General features: G+C 37.0%; 1 protein-coding gene across 2 annotated transcripts in view; it reads left to right on the top strand.

Moving 5' to 3' along the window:
• Positions 1-20,311, top strand: part of LMBRD1 (LMBR1 domain containing 1) — a 66,165-nt gene that overhangs the window by 30,092 nt on the left and 15,762 nt on the right. For both annotated transcript variants that reach the window (XM_038131430.1, XM_038131431.1), the window contains exons 8-13: positions 9,125-9,250; positions 11,946-12,098; positions 15,660-15,724; positions 16,487-16,589; positions 17,690-17,794; positions 18,236-18,385. In XM_038131430.1, the coding sequence (XP_037987358.1) occupies positions 9,125-9,250; positions 11,946-12,098; positions 15,660-15,724; positions 16,487-16,589; positions 17,690-17,794; positions 18,236-18,385 (702 nt within the window). The remainder of the gene's footprint in view (positions 1-9,124; positions 9,251-11,945; positions 12,099-15,659; positions 15,725-16,486; positions 16,590-17,689; positions 17,795-18,235; positions 18,386-20,311) is intronic.

Here is a 20,311-nt window from a genome sequence, read left to right as displayed (position 1 = left end):
CCTCAGTACAACTAGTGTTTCAAAAAGTGCACTGGGCACTTTGTTGAAATATTATGCAATGTCAGAAAATAAGTTACCTGTTAATAACTGCTAGTTTGTGCAAGATTATTCTGTCAGAAGATAGTACTTTGATAGGTGGCAATTTTCAGAAGCTCATTGGGTAAGTCAAAGGGAGACTGCCAATTCAGAGTAGGGGAACAACCAAACTTTTAATACCTATTCTTAATCTAAATAATACAAATTTATTTTTTCTTTATTTTGTAACTTTGCAACTTGGACAAAAATCCAAGTTCCTTTCTTCTGTAAATGGATGTAAAAATATAAAAGCTGCAGTTATGTTTCATTTGACTGAGTTTGAGCTGATACTTTTTAATATGTCTTTTTGGAATGTAATACTGAAACTTCATGTTGGATTTCCCTGCTGAATACTCTGAAGAATAATCTTTTCTTGATTTTAATTGACTGTTTGGAAGACCAGGAAGGGACAAAAAAGATGCAACTTGTGTATGCTAGATTTTTAACTATTTAGGAGGAAAAAATAAAATAGTGTAGGTGAATAATGTAGATGAAGTCTACAAATGTTCACTTGATAATATTAATATTACTGACAAGAGCATAAACACTTCATTTTCTCAAGTACATGCAATGTTTAAATGAACAACATTATTTAGACTTATGTCTTGATATGTCTCAGTTCTCCTTAATTGGTAGTTGCTTTTCTGTTTTCAAGCTTCATCACAAAGTCTACTTTTTGTGCATTACATAATGTATAGTGCTGAAGTACAATGCTTGATACTTAAAATTGTTTTGCAAGACATGTGAACAGGTGATCTTCGGGGGGCTCTGCAAATCCATGACCTTGATGATTTATACTGACACCTTTCTATGTCTATAAGTATGGAATGGTAACAAGAAAATGATAAATTAGGTCTGCAGTGCTATGCTGGTTTTGGCTGGGGGAGAATTTGAAACAGAGTCACAGATGATGTGGTTTGCATCTATTCTTTCATTAATGTGTTTTTCATTGAAATGGTTCTACATGGCCTTAGGTATTGAAACAATAGTTGTCAGCTCCAGATTGCTGTTTGAATTCGAGACAAAATAATGAGTTGCTCATACAATGATAGGCAGATTAATTTTTGAGTGATCTTGTGCATCTCACTTAGCATGTCCTTGAAGGATGATTATAATTGGCTTTGTAATTTTCCCAAACATTTAATAAGCATTATTTGATTTCTTATGGAACTATAAAATGCTCATTTCTTTTCTCCATCCTGAAAGAAGAAATGTTAGAAAGCTTAACTTGTCTACTCACACATGTGATGACCTTTTCACACCTAATTTTTGTCCGGATTGATTTACCTTTCTGCAGTTGATGTTATTAATAACCAAAGAGCTTAAAGCCTTTTAGAATCTGTCTAATCTTAAAAGCACTCATTCACTAGTGATATTCTTTTAAACAGATGTTCTCTATTGAGAAATTGAGATTCATCAATTCATCGTCATTACTATTTAATCACTTCAATGCCAATTCTGAAATAGAAATGTAATTCTTTCATTATGTTCACTTCTCTGTGAAGTAGTAAATAAAATAACAAACCAGTTTGATGGTTTTAACAGCCTGATTCCTACTACACTGTTGGAGAACTGTAGATGTTAAACTGGTCGACAAAATATAGTTTTGTACTTTAAAATTTTAGAATTGAAAAGCAGATTAATCTTTTGGTTGTAAATGCTTTTCTAAGCCTGATGGAGCAGTATAGAAGGTGACAGCTAGGCAAAATTCTGGTCAGTATTGTAACTGAAGCAGAATTAACTCTTTTACCGATATTTTGTCCAGCAAGTGCAAGCTCACAGTGTGTAGTAGAACAGCTGTGATAAAGAGGCTATTGTATTTGGCTTCTCTATCCCAGAAACTTTGAGAGCATTTTTTTGCCACTTAAACACTGACAAATAAGGAGTCTGTATAGTGGAGAGAAAGCACTGTGAGAAATGAAGCTGAATGTATAGCAGGATACTGTAGGGATGAAGAGTAGAGCAATGGAGAAACAAGTGCTCAGTGCAAGATTCATGTTGAGTACGGCAAATCATGCAAGAATTTCCATAGTGAACCTATCTGTTCTGTTTGGTCAACCTGTTCCATGCTTTGAGATGGTTTTTATAACAATGTTATTCAAAGGTTATGTGCTCTCATAGCAACTGAAGACTGGATGCTAAAACTTCCCATGGAAAACTGAATTTTTACCAGATAACACGTTGAATGACTTTTGAAGCTGTATGGCATGAGATTTTTAGAGGAAGCAAGTAGCCAGCTTCCATGAGAGAGTTTGCCATCTTCAGATGCATTTAGTAGGATTTCTCCTTTACCCCTCATAATTAAAGGGAAGATGTAGGAACTGCTGTCATTATTTGCAATGCTTAATGGTGTTCTGGAAATAAGATTGTTGAATTCCAATTTTTATTCTTGAATGGTAGTATGAGTAGGTAGTTGGAGATGGGAGATGTGATTTCAGAAGAAAGCAGGTGATGAGTCCTTGGAAGGTCAGAGATCACTTTACTTTTCAGGAGAACTGTGCAGTCAAGCTGCACAGAGAAGGTAGAGTTTCAATCAAAGTGGAGTCGCAGTTCCTCTGACACAAACTCAGTGTTGCTTGGGTTGGTGTGATGCCTGAAAGTGCACCTCCCTTGAGGCTGTTTAACTGGACTGACCAATGTGCTCAGTCAGAAGCAATGCTGGCAAGAATGCCTTGTATCCATAGGAAACTGTTCAATATAAGCAACTGAGCTGTGTCAATTGTTGTGAAGGGTAAAAGGTATCCTGTGACTTCCCTCATGGTTAGCGTAATTCAAATAAAAAGCTAATGAGGCTACTAGTATATAAAAGCATCTTCTATGCCAAAATAATTATTTAAGTGAGGGTTTTTTAACTGGGGCATTTGTATTGAAGAAAATTAACTCATACTTGACTGTATTTCTTAAATACTGCATATATTAAAATAGTTTAGTGGTTTCTAACTTGAATAGATGCAATTTTGTCAGTCTAGTTGGTAGAACTGAACATTTTCTTTCATGGTCACACTTTGAGGTGAAGTATTGAAATAAGCTGTTGTAAGAAAATAGGAATATGAATATTGTGTCTTTAAAGCTCAGAACATTTCTGTTGTCTTTTATATGATGGTTATAAGAATTCTTTTTAATTTGGCTTTTTAATGTGACTTCGCTAGAGGGCACTGCTGTGCAAGAAATGTTTGTCAATATTTATTTCTACACTTCTTGCCTGAGACTAGATAGACATCTTTTAAAAACCTCAGTGATAACCACTTTAAAGCCACTTGCATGATATATAAGCCCTCTAATAATAAATAGAGTAGGAATTCTTTCTGATATGCTACACAAGTACTTTTCAATAATTTATTGAAATCACAAGTTTATTTTTTAAATATCTTTAACCAGAAAGAGCTGTTAAGCTGTGGGTTTTTTTTTTAGTTCTGGTTGCGCACCAAGCTGATGAGAAATTTACTTGTTCTGTTTGATCTCTGACAAGGAGCTATTATCCTGTTTGGGACACAGGTTAATCATTTGACCATATCTTATTAGCTGAACATAGCAGATTAGAAAATGAAACATAATCAACTTCCAGTTAAATTATAAAGCTTGTTGGCTTCAGGCATTTTGTGGTAGATGTTCAGCTTTAAGTCATTTAACTCTATTTTCAAGTCATTTACTGTATTAATTGTAATGTGGTTTGCTGTCTTCCTCTCAACTGATTTATGTGCTTACGGCTGATGTGGTTGATTAGGTGTTCCCACCTTAATACTCCCTTTAGGTGATATTCTTTCCTGTGGAAAACCTCTCTGGATCTTTAATACTCAAGAGTTTATCCGAGAAGTAGTTGCTTGATGCAACAACTTCAGTAAAACATGATTTTACAACTTGTTGCAACCTCACTTAGATTCTGCTTTCTGTTTCTGAGTGACTACTATCAGCACAGAAGGCAGCTAATAAGAAAGTCTTCCCTTATCTGGCCATAGTTATGTGAGTGTGGCAAGTCTCGAGTGTTGTAACATGCTGAGTCTGCAAGAGACTACGAATCAGAACAGCAATTCTTCCTTGTAAATCCTAACTGTGAATGACATGAGAGTGGCTGAATCTGCTGCAGGATGAGAAAGAAAGGGACCTGGAGAAGTGGAGATTAAGCAAATTAGATACCGTGCTTATGTAGTTTCTCATAAGGGATTTAATGCTCTGTCTGGAGCATGGAGTTTGAGTTCAGTGGCATGCTCAGAGAACAGGTAGAGAATGCTTCTTGCTGCTCTTCAGTGCCAGCTAGTACTGCATGAAGGTACTGATCTATTTGTTGCATTCATGGGAGTTAGAGGCTCTTCCTGTAGATGGATTTATTTTCACATTATTGTCTGACTGAACTACCACTTCCATGAGTAACTAATAAGACAGGAGTCTCAAAAGCTTTGTTTAGACTGTTCTAATAGGGTTGGGAAGCTGGGTTTTCTGTTACAGTAAGTTGTTCTGTGTTTTTCATATCCTTTAGAGTAGAAGGCTTTGTGCTTTAAAAGGTCTATAAGTAAAAACTTCCATCTATCCAGGGATGCTTGTAGACAGAAACTCAAATGAGAACAAGACAGCTGTTCACGGATGATGCTTCTAACATGCAGTTAATAGGTAGTGAGCTCTTAGGATTTGGCTTTCCAGCCCTTAAGCTAAATGAGTGGTGCTCTCTTGTGTTGAGCACTTGTGGTAATTCACGAGATGGGACATGTCTCTAAAATAAGTTGCTTTAACTATAAATTTAGATTATTTTTCTACTCATAAATGTGGTTTCAATGAAGCTAATCTGGCATCCAAGCAAGAGCCGAGATAGAGCCTGAGGCCTTAGAGACCTATCCTTGCAACATGTGTTATCAGATACCAGCCTGAACCCTTGGTGTTTAGTACCAGACTCAGTTCATTTTTAAGAACCTGTGTTACAAAACTGCATGTATACTGTAATTAACTGTACATTTGGATGTCTGGTTTTACTCTTTGGTACAGTGTCTCAATTCTAGACCAAAAAATTATCTACAAATAAGTCCTGGAATCCGTTGTTTCAGTGGTATAAATATGTCAAGAATTAATTACTTGTTTTATGTCAATTCATGTACACAAATTAACTTGTGTTAACTGTTTTAAAGGCTCTTTTTTATATGTTTTGATTCATATTCCAAACTTTCAACCTACAGTTTGTTTCAGGACCAAGACCTCTCTTGGCTGTAGTGTACATCTTTGGTTTGTTTTCCTTTGCTATCCTCAATACATTGTTTGGTTGTTAAATTGCAGATGCCTAACATAATAGCCCTTGAATAATTTAACACTTGTACTAACCCAAGGGATTAAAACTTTGTCCAGGGCAACTTTGAACTTCTTTATCAGCCTGCAGGAAAATGCAGCCCTGAAAATTAGCTAATACAGCTTCTGTTCAGACCTGTGACACATCACATGAGATGACTCATCTTTCTGTCCTTCATTCTATATATTATCTTGGACCAATGTGTTCTTTTCCAATGCTGATGATGGAAGCCTTACTTGCATAATCATCTTACTATTAGCATCTTCTGTATTCACAGAAGGACCTTAGACTTTATTACTGGAGCAAGCTTCATGTTCAAGTATGTAGTTCACCTTTTCAAAAACAGCAAAACAATACATCACTTTGATAGAAACTTAGACTAAGCTTTAAAGCCCTGGATTTTATTTCTTAACTGTTTCACAGAGTGAATACTTGCTATGTTAATTGATATGTTAGCTGTTTGCAGAACAGGTGGAAACCTCAGATGTTGAAATCTAATTACTTCTAAACTCAGGTTTGTAAAATTGTTCAGGCACATTGTCATAGTAATCTCTTAAGTGTTTCTGCGTACTGGAACTGGCTAGAAATGCTTTGTGTTCCAGAGAGGGACCTCAGATAAATTGTGACATGCCTTCTAGTTGATGATGTTGTATGGTGTTCACATGTCCCCTAAATTCTGTAGTTACTAGCTGATCTGAGTGAGCTCCTTGGGGTCGGTATGGGCCCAATACTGTTTAGTCCTCACGAATGATCTGGGTGATGGAGTTGAGTAATCATATAGCTTGAGAAATACGTCAAACTGGGAGAAGCAAATAAAACAGAACAAAGAGCCACTATAGAGACATTGACAGATGAGAGGATTGGGCCAACAAGAATGACATCAGGTTTAGCAGATCTTAAGGTAGTTTCTTGTAATGGGTTTATTGCAAGCAACAGTTGGTGCTTGGGTCTGATCAGCTGGGAGCTGGTTTCGCTGGAAATTACCTGGAAGTCCTAGTGGGCAGCAAGGTAAGCATGATCCAGCAGTGTGCCTTGCAGCAGAAAATACAGACAGTGTCCGGGGCTTGCCTCAGCAATAGCGTAGATGTTTGCCATTGTACTTGGCACTTCCAAAACCACATCTGGAAATTGTCGGATTTTGGTCCCCTAGTTTATGAAACATGTCAACTGTAGAGGCTCCAATGAAAGCTTATGGACATGATTACAGAGTTGCAGACAGCAACCCATAAATGAAAACTGAAGGAATTTGTTTGGCCTAGAGAAGAGAATTGTGGGAGAGTGCTTTTTACAGAATCAGCTAGGTTGGAAAAGACCTTTGGACATCAAGTCCAGCCTATGACCTAACCCCACTTTGTCAACTAGACCATAGCACCAACTGCCACATCCAGTCCTTTCTTAAACCCCTCCAGAGACAGTCGCTCCACAACCTCCCTGGGCAACCCATTCCAATGCCCAATCACCCTTTCTGTGAAGAACTTCTTCCTTATGTCCTAAACCTCCCCTGATGCAGTGTCTTCTTGTCCTGTCACTGGTGGCCTGGGAGAAGAGACTGATCCCCACCTGGCTACAGCCTCCTTTCAGGGACTTGTAGAGAGGGATAACAACTCCCTTGAGTCTCCTTTTCTCCAGGCATTGCCCTTCTCTGGACACATTCCAGTATCTCAGCAGCCTTCCTAAATTGGGTGCCCAGAACTAGATACAGCACTTGCGGTGCAGCCTCACCACTGATGAGTACAGGGGAAGAATGACAGCCCTGGTCCTGCTGGCCACACTGTTGCTGGCACAGGCCAGGATGCCACTGGCCTTCTTGGCCACCTGGGCACACCCTGGCTCATGTTCAGCTATATGAACATCAGCATCCCCATGTCCCTTTCTGCCTGGCCACTGTCAAATCACTCTGTCCCTAGCCTGTAGCACTGCAGGGATTTGTTGTGGCCAAAGTGCAGGACATGAAACCTGGTGTTGTTAAATCTCATATCATTGGATTGAGCCCATTGATCCAGCCTTTCCAGGTCCCTCTGCTGAGCCCTCCTACCCTCCAGCAGATGAACACTCTCCCCCAGCTTGTTATCATTTGCGAATTTGCTAATAGTTGACTAACTCCCCTCACCCAGATCATTAATTAAACAGAACTGGGGACAGCACAAATCCCCGGGGGACAGCACCACGGCTGCCAGCCGGATGCAGCACCATTCACCACCACTCTCTGGGCCCAGCAATCTAGTGAGTTCTTAACCCAGCAAAGAGTGCTCCTGTCAAAGCTCTGGGCTGCTGGCTTTTCCAAGAGAATGCTGTGGGATATGGTGTTGAAGGCTTTGCTGAAGTCTAGGTAGACAATATCTGCAGCCTCACGTGGGTGGCAAAGCTGGTTAATGCTCTCAAAGGACGTGGTCTAAAGGGAGAGGTGACACACATTTATTGATGGTTGTCAAGCTCAGGCTAAGTTATGGCATAATCAAAAATGGGCAGTGCCTTGCTCTGGGTTCAGTGCATGAGACTTTAGTATGTCAAAGTATGTTTCTAAGCAGGTCAGATTGTGTCTTGTGTACAGAGAACTCATGATGTGACAGCATGTATGGTGACATTTTTAACGCACTAGCATTTGTGTTCCATCTATTCTCAGTAGGAAATGTAAGGCTGTGCTTGAAGGAGGGGGTGGTGTTTCTGAACATGTAGAAAACTGCTCTTCAAACTTCTGGAAATATTGAAAAGACTTGTAAACATGGCTCTTAGGGACATGCTTTAGTGGTGGATTTGGCAGTGTTAGCTTACTGGTTGAACTGAATAATCTTAGAGGTCTTTTTCAATCTAAACAATTCTCTGAAGTCAGCAAGTGTTCAGATATCAAAGACTCTAGTAAAATTGTGTGTGTTAATTGCTGAGGGAGGAAAGAACCTTCCTGCTGAGCTCTGCACTAAGAGCAACATATCATCCACAATAAACAAATTACAAGCTTATGGCTAATGTCTCTAAACTGCCTGGAGTAACTTCTGATCTTGGCCTTGATCCGTAAGAATCATTGGGCAACAGAAAGAAAGTAGTGCCATTTTCCTGTTTACCTTGCCTTAAATATGTTTGTTTTTGTTAGTGGAAAGCTTATGGACTTTGCATTGGAAAAATCCGGGTGTACTCTTGATGTAGAAGCTGGCAAAACATGAATTACATAGAATTTATAATGAGGAATAAATTCCAGCAAAATTTATGATTGTGAATGGGTGCCTAAGCAGTCTTGGAATGTAACTGAGTTCAGATGTTCATGTAACTTTTGCTGCCTTTTTCCTGCAGAATTTTGGTTTTAGTAAATCAGGTACTTTCAACTCATTTTTATTCAAAAGCAGCTTGAAGACTACTGGCTGCAAAGAACTTGTGTATGCTTTGCTTCTAAAACTACTAATGTTCAGTTTCTAGAAGTTTCTGTATTGCACGAAATGTTGATTTTGATCTAAAGTGGGAAGGCTAAGGTTTCTGGAAGCTATGTGATTTACCAGAAATGAGGGCTAGTTTAATAAATCATCAATGTACTGTGCTTATATGAAATCTTAATACATGTCTGAGTGATCACGAGACACTTAAATACCACTGGAATGATGTGGGATGCTGGAATTTGCATAGCGCGTTTATGTTTTGCTTAAAAGAGGAAAGGAATTGGATGCCTTAGTAAAAGATGGGATGAAAAAAACACCCATTTGTGCTACTTCATAGCTACAACATAGAGCAGCCTTACCAGATGACAATATATGGCAGAAAATTTGAGTATGTATGTTTCCTTTTTTGTTTAAGGCTTATGGTATGTCAGCTTTGCCTCTAAACTTGATTAAAGGAACTACCAGTGCATCTTATGAACGTTTGGAGAACACTGAAGATATTGAAGAAGTGGAACAACATTTATTGAGGATTAAATCAAAGGTAAGGTCTTTATTCTCACTTTCTTAACAATTTTTTTTCCTTGCTTACTAGTTCATGGTCATGCTGTAGAGCCTGTTCCAGAAAGAATAGCAAGTCAGAAATTAATAGCTTGCAATTATTTGAGTTACTTTGAAACACATGTGGTCGCTTGTGTAGCAGTGATTACATTCTTTATGTCAGTCCTGCAGCAGTAGTTATTTCTGTCTAGGTAATAAGTGTTAACAAATTAAACTCAAGCTTCTCCAGGCCTGCTTGGATGGAAGACATGCTTTGTAGATATTAACTTCATGTAGTCTTCTACCAGAAACAGCATCCAGTTTGTTGATTTACTCAATGCAGTATAGTTAACACTGGATACTTGCTACAAAGAACTGTCATGATTTAGACTTATCAAACTATTAATCATCTTTATGAATAAATAACAGCTCCAGATAGTCTTGCTTCTCAGTTAATGTACCTTGCTGTTATAAATAATTTCTTTATGAAAAGCATACAGACGGAAAGCTGTTCTGAGTCCTAAAAATCCCTAGGATGTGAACACCATTTTTAAACCCATTATGGTTTTGCAGCTCATGGGAATGCTGTGCCTCATATAAGCAAGACACTTGTAACAATCTGAGTGCAAGTCAAAGGAGGATTTCTTTATGTACAAGATGATAGGGGAAAATCTCCCACCTCTTTTTTCAACCCATTTCAGATAATGGCTTGACCAGTGTTTTTACAGCCTTGACAGGGAAAAGTGACATTGATGTGCCTTGCTTCCATCCTGGCAGTCCATCTGTGCTGTTGTGTGCTCTGTGATAGTAGACCTTAGAGATGTTAAAGCAGTTCCAAGAGCCTTCCCTTGATACTGGACTGACCTCTACAGTGTGGGCATCTTCAGTGTCTAGATATTTTGCTGAATAAAGAAATCTAAAAAGTAGTTTATCATGTTTTGGTTTTGCAAAAAGCACTACAGCACCAAAGGCATCTCTTACTGAAATCAATATGAGAAAAATGAGAAAGCTGTGACAAATGGATCATTACTTATTACAGATGATCTTGTTGGGTTATGATAGTTTGCGTTCAACTGGTCTTGTTGTTCAGTCTGGCAGAACTTTAGGTTTAAAAAGTAGAAGGTTCTTTATTTATGTTTCTATTGTAATATGATCTTTAGTGCAAACTAATTTTTCTTGGTTTATGGATTCTGGTCAGGATTCTGCCTCATTCTGTAATGGAAGTCTTAGTTCTTCAGTTACATGTTCATTAAGTTGTGAAGAAAGTGTTACTGAGACTACTGTACATAAAAACTAGAAGTATGAAGGTGTGCTACTGAGATTCAATATGTAGTATGTTCTTGTACTGTTAGTACATCTGGTAGGTTTGACATTAGTCTTAAATAGTTGAAGCTTGAACTTCAGATTGGGAGCTTGAACTGTTGTCAAAAAGGCCTTTTGAAGTCACAGAGATGCTGTACAGGGTATAGTACATGTGTTGCTATAGGACACAAAATGAAGGACACACACACTGCTGTTCTCAAGGTGAAGAGTAAAGGGGAACGTTTATTTTCTGACTCCAATGTTTATAGTTTTCCAAAAGTGACAGTGGATTGGAGGGTGACAGTGCCACCTCTCCAATGACACTGGACAAACCAACAGTCCATCAAATTTCTCCTCCTCCATAAAGGAATGCAAAACAATGAGTTATTTACAGAAAGTGTGTGAGAAAGTTTGTTACAAGAATGTAAACATCAGAAGGCTTCAAAAATCTTAAAAAATCAGGGCGACATACATGTGTTTCTATTAAAAGTACATTGTAATCTCCAATTTAAGTGTTATGTACACCTATAATGTGGTTGAAGTCTTCTTGACAAATTTATTTAATTTTTTTTCTTCAGTGGTATAAACTGTTGTGTTATTTGTAGAATGAATCCTTTAAAATAAGAGGGAAATTAATAAGGAATTTCAAGACTTTGAAATAGAGTTTAGTCAATTTCCTATTGTAAAAGAATCTTTTTTACGCAAGTATGTGTTTGTAATAGATGAGCATCAATGTTAGAAACAATTTCGGTTCGGCTCCCTAATGCCCATTTTGTTGCTTTTGCTTATAGCAGATAACTGAGATGTGTGCTACTCACTTTACAGCAGAGTGTAATGGTTCCTGCTCGGTGTAAAGGCTCAAAATTAAAATACATTCTTAAATATAACAATCAAGCTGTCTGGTACATTCAACTATGTCTTGGGGTGATGCTGCCTATGCTTTTTGCTCAAGAAACATAGATTAGTATCAAGTGGAATGTTGGAAAGAAAATAAGTGCTGAGTTAGATATCTAAACTTAATAATGGAATATAATGGGGAGTGACCTGAAAATCACCATGTTCAACCCTTCACACAAAATATGGACCTCTTTCAGCTTAGATCAGGTTATTTGGATAATCACTGTGCTTTTTAACCATTTCTAGCCATGGAGACTATCCACCCTGTTAAAGTTTTTGAAAATTTTTATTGTGAAAAGTAGTTTCTGCCACCTACTAGGAATTCCTCTTGTTGCAGCTTGGGACTTTTGCACTTCATGGTCTTGATAGTCATAGAAGTTATATATGCATGAATTATATACTAGAAATTCTTCAGAGTTGTTCTAAATAATTTAAGTAGCTGTCAAGTCTGTTTTCTTGATTTGGTGACTCTTGACCTTTTGCACTCTTTTTGTAACCAGTGCAGAGATGGTCGTCCTCTGTCATCAAGGGATAGACGGACTTTACAGCAACTAGAAGAGAGGTTAAGGACACTTCGAAGGAGAGAGAGGCATCTGGAGTCTATTGAGAAAAGCTGGTGGACAAAAGCTTGTGAAGCTATTCGACCTCTAAAGGTAAAACTTCTCACTTTTTGGTACTTAAATTGAAATAACTTCCAACTTCCTTTTTGCCGCATAAATCACAGGTAAAGTTTATCAATTACCACCTTGAATCTCAACTGCTTTTTTTTTTTTCATTTGCTCCAGTACTACACAACGATAGTAGCCCTATAGTGAACTCTGAGCTGTTGGAAAACCTTCTACCTTCTCAGCTCTGATTAAGATTAAAGTTTAACAAATCTTAGCTGATTTATTTTAGTGCTACTGCCATGGAAAATCTGGATATCTCACTTTTTTAATCAAACATATGAAAATGGGAAGAAGAGAAGCAAGAGTTCTACAGCTGTCAGTTAGCTTAGGTTAATCTAAATTACATGTATCCAGCAGAAATGAGAGACGCTTTGATGATAATATGCATTTGGAACAATCATCTTGCCAAGGAATTACTTGATAAATAGTAAGCTAGCTGAGTAGAATATAATGTTGTGATACTTAACCAATGCAAAGGAGATGGTTACTGGGGCAAAGCTTTTATCTTGGTCTCTTTGATCTTAGGACTTTGATTTTCAGTAGATACCTGGTTTTGAAGACTAGTACTTTTATGAACAGTATTGCCATATAAAGTATTTCTTGCCAACTAGATGTAGGAAGACATTTCAGCATTACTTTCAACTGTAGGCTGCTTCTGGGAAAGCTGGGGGGGTGGGGGTAAACAATTTCTTCTGTCATTGCTGCTGTTAATGCAGAGTGCTGAAGGTGATGGGCTGAAATTGCCACTGAACAAAAACTTCCAATGTGCAATTCTTAGTGGAGTTATCTTGCTATGATACATTACAAATATAGATTGAGCTCTTTCATTGAAAGGACAAATATCCCTAACTGTTCGTGTTAACAGTTTGGAGACTTTCTTTTGATTTAAAAATATCTAATACAGCTTGTGTATCAAGTACTACTAAGCTTCTACAACTTTTCACATAAAACTCAAATTTGAGAAATATGTTGGCCATATATTTTGTCTCTAGGACTTGAACATTTCATTCTCACAGGAAAGCATACAATAACATCAGTTACTCACAGCTTATCACCTACAGTCTGGATAGTATTCCAGTGTCTCCTTGTTTTTGTGGTTTGAAAGCTTTGTATTCACTCAGTAACTGTGACAGTCACTGTGAGTTGTTGGCGCATGAATCACAACTAAAGCAGAGTTGCAGGTGGATAATTTTTCCTGACAGATTTTTCTTAGACTATGGTTGTGCTATGAAGCATGTCAGAGAACTTGTTTACTTTGACTAGAGCTGTCCTGTAAGGGTGGTAATGTCTATCACTTAATTACATGTTAACTCTTGCAGAGCTGTTTTAGTGTTGCTTGAAGAGCCTTTGGGTTGACTTTGCAGATATGTAATTTATGAATTGTTCAGTTGGGCTTTAAGAAAAGGTGAAAATCTGTTTGATACCCATATATAGTATTTCTGTTCAATGTAGAAGTGTAGAAAGTATCTTGGAGCTTTGCTTACTGTTATACAACATTTTAACCTTCAGTGCCTTCAATTTGGATATTACTGTTCAATTATGTGGCTGCTTCTCAGACTTCAAGAAAAAAATCCATTTCCTGTGGAGCAAGTACTAGATAGAGAATCCTTTTTCTGCTTGGTATTTGGGATGGTCAGTTTATGGGAGTTGCAGGCTCTTATTGGGACTAACAGAACGGAATAACATGCTCAGGAATTGCACTTGATCTTCAAGTCTTTTACAGCGCTAGCGTAGTGTCTACATTCAAACTTCTGTTATCATACTGTCTTTGTATAGTGTCCTCAAGTGTTCTTGCTTTAATGGTTTTATTACTGCTAAGTATCTATTAGCATGTGATTTGTTGTTAAAGGCAAAATTTTTTTCTTGAAGTAGAAAGCCTCATTTGATGATTATTTTACTCAAAGCTAACTTAAAGATGAAGCTGTTAGTTTTTCAATTCAGTCAAAAGCTGGACATCTTAAGATCCCAGGGAATTGGGTCTTGGCAACATGAGGTTGTTGAGTAATGTTGAATTAGTCTATGTCTTTCTACAAAATGTGGCATTTCCTTTTTTATGGATTCTTACGCTTTCATCTGATACTCTCAGCAACAAGAGAAATGTCATATACTATAGGAGTTTTAAAAGTGTTTTTTTTTTAGGGAAAACAAACTCCAGAGCACATAGCTATGTTTGTTCAATATGTGAATGAGACAATAGGATATGAAATATGGAAATCTGCTCAAAAATAATAAATTGGCAGTATTGCATCTGTACTTTCGTGGTGTCCTTCACAGCTGTTGGGAGCAAACTGGAAATGCCGAAGGAAGCCTAATGAAGAGGGAAGTCAAGTGCTCTGTTTTGAGATCTCCATGAGCAGAGATGCCCATTCTTTTCAAGGCTCAACTCCTTTTGTCCTGACTCTGGAGTGGTGCAGAGGGGAATAGGGAGTTGCTATCAGTCCATAAAACCTCTATTCTGCTGTTGCTTCCTGTTCACACTTTTTCTGTTCCAGTGTGACTGGACTCCATGAACTGTAGTTCCTGTCAGAAGCACATGTTGGATCTCTGTAAGGCTGCAGCTTCCTTTAGAAAATACCCTCTTGTTCTGATCTGGGGTTCTCCATGGGCTAAGTGTGGTTATTTGCTCCAGCATAGTCCTCTTAACAGACTGGGGTAGAAATGTCTTGCTCCATTCTCTGGAGCAGCACCTCTTTTGCTGAGCTTGGTGTCTGTCTATAGGATGAATAGTAACAATTTTTGGAAGTTATTTTTGAGGCTTTTTAAACAAGTACCAGCTGTTTGTGGATTGTTTCTGCTCAGAGTAAATTAAGTCTGAAATTCCATGGTTATCTTAATAACACTTCAGAGTTATCCACAGATGAAATAGCTTAGCTTGACTGATCTGGGAGCAGGGATAGGAGGCAAACCCCTAACCCTAACACTTCTAAATGTTAGGTGTCACATCAGAAGACAGGAGTATTCCAGAGGAGACACAAATACCTGCCTAGTGGGCATAGCTGCAGAAGGTAGTGAAGAATTATGAGATTCAGGCTCTTGGCCTCTATTGGTTTTCAATATCTGTTTCCCATACAGCTAATACCTAGTAGGAGTTTGCTGTGGAGAGGTAAAATCTTAGTACATTTAACTATGTGGAAATGCAAAACTTAATGCTTTATTAAAACTTAATCAAATTTCTTTGATTTCACCTAAATGCATGTACATAGTTAAGTTTTTCCACATAATATAGAGAATACAGGTTGTGAATTCTGCTAAATGCTATTTTTGTTAAATGCAATGTGTCATCTCTTTTCTTAATGTCACTTTTGACATTGGGGTTGATTTTTGTATTACACTAGAGCATGTGATGTACTTGACAAACTATGTTTAATATGGTAAAAGTTTTGTGAGCACTTCTCTCAAGTATTTACCAAAAAGTTAGTTTCAAGTGTATTTAAGCTCTGAAATGCTCCAAAATCATTAGTTTGTTATTGAAATAAAGGCAAGTGTTCACTTCTTGCATCAACTGCCAACACTTTCAGTTAAATTGTTTTAAATTTTTACTTCTAGATTGTGTGGGGAATATTCTTCATCATTGTGGCATTGCTCTTCACTGTCTCTCTGTTCTTGTCAAAGTAAGTGCATTTCAGCATTTTCCTTGACCATTTAAACTACTTAGTTTCTTCTCTGATATAAAAATTTGGATGGTTTGCCTCAGCCCCCTTCTTTTCAATGTTATATTTGTCAAAATGCATTTCTCATTATAATAGTACATACTGAAGTGGAGCAAAATATACCAAAACAAACTGAAGAAAGAACATGTTTCAGGTGGGAAACAGTTCTGATTCAGCAGAGAAATTAAGTATATATGTTCAGGAAGTTTTAATTCAGTTTACAGAGGTATTGTGCTTGCTTGAATGTGTCTTATTGCAGGTACTTCTTTGACTGGGTAACAGGTGCTTAAAATCTTGCAGCAAATTACGTGTTTAATCTATTTTGATGTGCATTACATTGAAATGGTTTTATGGTGTCAAAAGCAACATAGCCAGCTGCAAATCTGGTAGATTTCAGCGTGGATTGACACTAACCAGCGGTCTCAAATCTTGGCGTTTTTGATCTGTCAGACTGGGAATAAGCTTTGTGACCCAAAACCCAAGGGAAAAGCAAAAATGCTGAGGAGATGCAAAAATCAATATATCTGTCACAGAACAAGTGCCATGATTGTGGTAAAGCAAAGCATGTGTCTGTATAGATGTTAGACAGCTGTCACTCTCTGGGATTAGTTCAGTTTGTTGGTTTTTTGTTTTTGGTTTTTTTTTTTAAAGTTGTCCTTTTAAAACTAAAGACAAAGTTCTGGGAGAACCACAGCACTTACCCAGTTTTTCTAATTACTGCAGTTTGGACAAAGCTCTGCATTCGGCTGGCTTCGACTCAGGATTTATAATTCTAGGAACTAATCTGACCAATCCATTGAATATGCTGTTACCAGTTCTTCAAAGAGTAAGTAAAGAAGTGGTTATATACATATGTAAGGATGCTCTTCCATTTCCTTTTAAACTTCTCCCCAAGTAATTAATGAAAACAATGTTGTCTAAATGTGTGTTCAGTAAAAGCAAAGCAGCTTCCTTACTAACTTTTAGTTACTAGTTGCTGATATGAAAATCTTGGGTGAATGGAATCTAGTTTGGGCAAGGAAGGTGATGCTCGAAACTGATTTTGATGTGATGAGAATACAGTGGCAAATGAGAATGATAGCAGTTGTAGTTAGTATGCACAGAATAAAAGCAACTTTGTCCCATGTTCTACATACATTCTAGTTGGTGGTCTGGATAGCTTAGGCCTTTTTAGTGAAGTAAATGCAACTTTTCACTTTTTAATATATTGCACATAGAAAAATATGCAACATTGGCTATATTATAGTAAGGCATTAGTCTTGGAAGCAAACCCAACATAGAAACATGCATCAATTAACTTTAGTAGAGTACAACAAGTACACATGCAAATTTGAGTTTGTCATGAGTAAACTCAGAAAAATAAAAGCTTTAATACTAAGCTAGTGCTTTATTCCCCCTCCAGTTGAGGCATTCCTATATTCTTGGTGTAATGGGTCAGCACAATACGTTGCTTCCCCATAGCTTTTAAAAGTGTTGAACATCTAAGCTTGTAGTTCACTGAGAAGAGTAGTGTTCAACAGCAATATTATCTCAAGTTTTTATTAATGCAAATATAAGTTTTGTATGCAAATATGATCAGAAAAATAGTCATAAATATGCACTCCTAAAATAATTGTTGCCACTTTGGTCTTGTCATTCTGTGGGTGTATTTAAAATAATTATTTCTTGGTCTAAAAATGTATAACACTTCAAAATTAAGGCATGTCTTAAATTAATAAAAATGCCTAATGCTTTTCCAAACTAATTGTCTAAGCTCTATTAGCAGCAAGCTATGTTAATTATATTTGGAGTCAGCTATGTAAAACTTTATAGTAGGACTCTGACTGCCTCAAATATAAGCTACAGAAGTAGAAGCTACTTACTTCCTTTTGAGTAGGAGAAGAGCTTTTTTCCTTGTCTTTTTAACAGCTTGTGTTCTTGTTTTAGGTTTTTCCACTTGATTATATTCTTATCACAACCATTGTTATGTACTTTATCTTCACTTCAATGGCAGGGATTCGAAATATGGGAATATGGTTCTTCTGGACAAGGGTAAGTATAACTTAAGAGTTTAGTTTCTAATATTCAGATATTTAAAGAATATGTGCTTTTGAATATATTTAAGATTTTTGTATTGCTTCATAAATATGGGGTGTTGCCAGCAGCATTGTCTGTATGCCTAATGAGTGTTAAAAGCCTATTGTACCATTTGCACTGCTTTTGGAAGGTGTTTCATTTTACCGTGTTATCAGACTTTTGGGCCATTAATACAAATAGAACTTAATTTGGTTAAATAGCTGTGCTTTGAAATTTAGGTAAATACACCTGAAAACCTGCTTTGAACCACTGGAATTAAGTTGCCAGAAGATAATTTTAGCAACCTCCTACTTCTGGCAGTAGAATTAAAACTTATTTGAACTACAGAGGTTTTTGAATGCCTTCAGAAGAAAGAGAGCTATTTCATTGTATTAATATTTGTTTTTCTGATTTTAGCTTTATAAAATCAGACGAGGAAAAACTCGACCTCAGGCACTCTTATTTCTCTGTATGATACTTCTGCTGATAGTTCTTCATACAAGTTACATGATTTACAGTCTTGCCCCACAGTATGTAATGTATGGAAGCCAGAAATACCTGGTACAGGTGAGATGATTTTTTTTTTGGTTTAAATTTTATTTTCTGTATTAAAAATGTACTGTTTACAGACACTTTGAAAGTCAGATGCATTTTCAGTTTTCAAAGAGATTTTGGTAGGCAGTTTTTTAAATACTAGTAGGGTTCTTGGTAATACACAAGCCAGAAACTGATTGCACTACCCATTACACAACTTAATTTCTAGGTCATCTCAAGACTTAGTGTGACACTGAGATTTGTTTTACTGCTTCTGATGAGACAGTTGTTAGCTTCCACTAGATTTTGTACTGATCTGCTTAGGTTGCTGCATGACTGCAGGGAAGATTATTTTGAATGTGTAAGGCTGTGTACAGAATGAAATCAATACTATTCCACAGTTGATTATCTTTATCTTGACAAAGATAACTTAGTACAGCAGAAAATAATAAACTGAGGGGAGCTAAGTGTATGCAGATTAATCACATTTCAGGCACTTTGGACTGTCCAACTTCATGAAACTCCATGCAGTTCTTGCACTGTAAAATATTCTATGGAATTAAGCAATTAAAATTTCATCTCTGCTTTTGTTATTGTACTTTTATGTATTTCAAGGTTTTGATTTTTTAACTCTTTTATCTTCTGTACCTGAAAAATTAAATTATTGCATTGCATCTTAGTTTGAGTGGCAGCTGCATATTTATGGGGATGTTCAAAGTTACATATCAGAAGCATCTTGAGAGGATTCATGGATAGCTCTTTATTGAGGTCTGGTATCTTACAGGGTAGAGTTCATGAAATCTGATCTTGCATATGTAGACAACTCACCAGGTTATGAACTGGTTGCTTATTCAGGCACAGTGAAGTCAAGATCCTTTGGTGTGCTGTTTGATGTTTAAGTGTCACAAAGACAAAACAGTTGAGCTGGAGTGGTCAAAAGAAAGGATTTAAATGAGATTAAGTGATTGGATGCTGCTTTGAACTTTTGGAATATCTCTAATTCTCTGGGAGGATGTTCCTGTGGGAGGAGAACACACCTGCTTTACAAATGAAACACCTGGTGACTTCAGCTGCAACAACTTAGTAATTTTTGTAACTTATTACTATAAATTCTCTTAGTTTATACAGTGGATCCAGAATTCTTGGGGCAAAAGGACTACAAGGAGAAGTTGAAATTTGAGTAGTGTTAAATAGGCTAGAGAAGAGGAACTTGCTCAACTTAAATGTGTTGGTGGTAAGATTGTCACTGCAGGAAGTGGAGGTCTCAGTAAATGCTACTTTACTGATGTCTTTACATTTGAATTATCTGGTAATGGGCAATTGGTCATCCTGATACCAATCCAAGCACAGTAATAGAATCACTGTAGGGAATGTGAATATTTGGTATTTAGGAAGTGTAATGCATTTGATTAGATTTTATGCTAAATATACCTAACACAAAATAAACATGCTTAGGTGTGCATTGGCTCTACTTGTCAGAATTAGGGTAGTAGTAGGATGAAACTGAGATGAAAGTCAGTTTAGGTGTGTTTACATAGAACTTTATCACAAAGTTTGTAGATAGCATGGGAGATTTGAAGAGAAAAACAAATAATAAAGGCTGTAGCTAGCAGTTTGTTTTGTTTTATGGATAAAATAAAATGTGTGCAGAAGGATTGAGACTTAACAAACACTTGCATGTTAGCTGTTTATGACAAGCAGTATCTGAAGAAAAATACATAATTTCTGAGAAAAAAGGGTCAAGAGAATAAAGCACAGCAGTAGAAAGGCTCTTGTCATTCTTGCAGGTATTGCAATATAATCCTGGTCAGCACTGCAAGAAGGATTATCTTGAATGGTTGAGTAGAGCTGTAACTTTCTGTTTAAAGGATTACAAAATGTTCTGGTCAAGATAACCTGAAGACTCAGGATGGCTAGGTCACATTTTAAAGAGCTGTGTTTAAAGTGCATAATCTAATT

Source organism: Motacilla alba, chromosome 3 (genome assembly GCF_015832195.1).
Source record: "Motacilla alba alba isolate MOTALB_02 chromosome 3, Motacilla_alba_V1.0_pri, whole genome shotgun sequence".
NCBI classification, from domain to species: domain Eukaryota; kingdom Metazoa; phylum Chordata; class Aves; order Passeriformes; family Motacillidae; genus Motacilla; species Motacilla alba.
The sequence above is the reverse complement of the archived record's forward strand: the minus strand, read 5'-3'. Positions and strand labels throughout refer to the sequence as shown.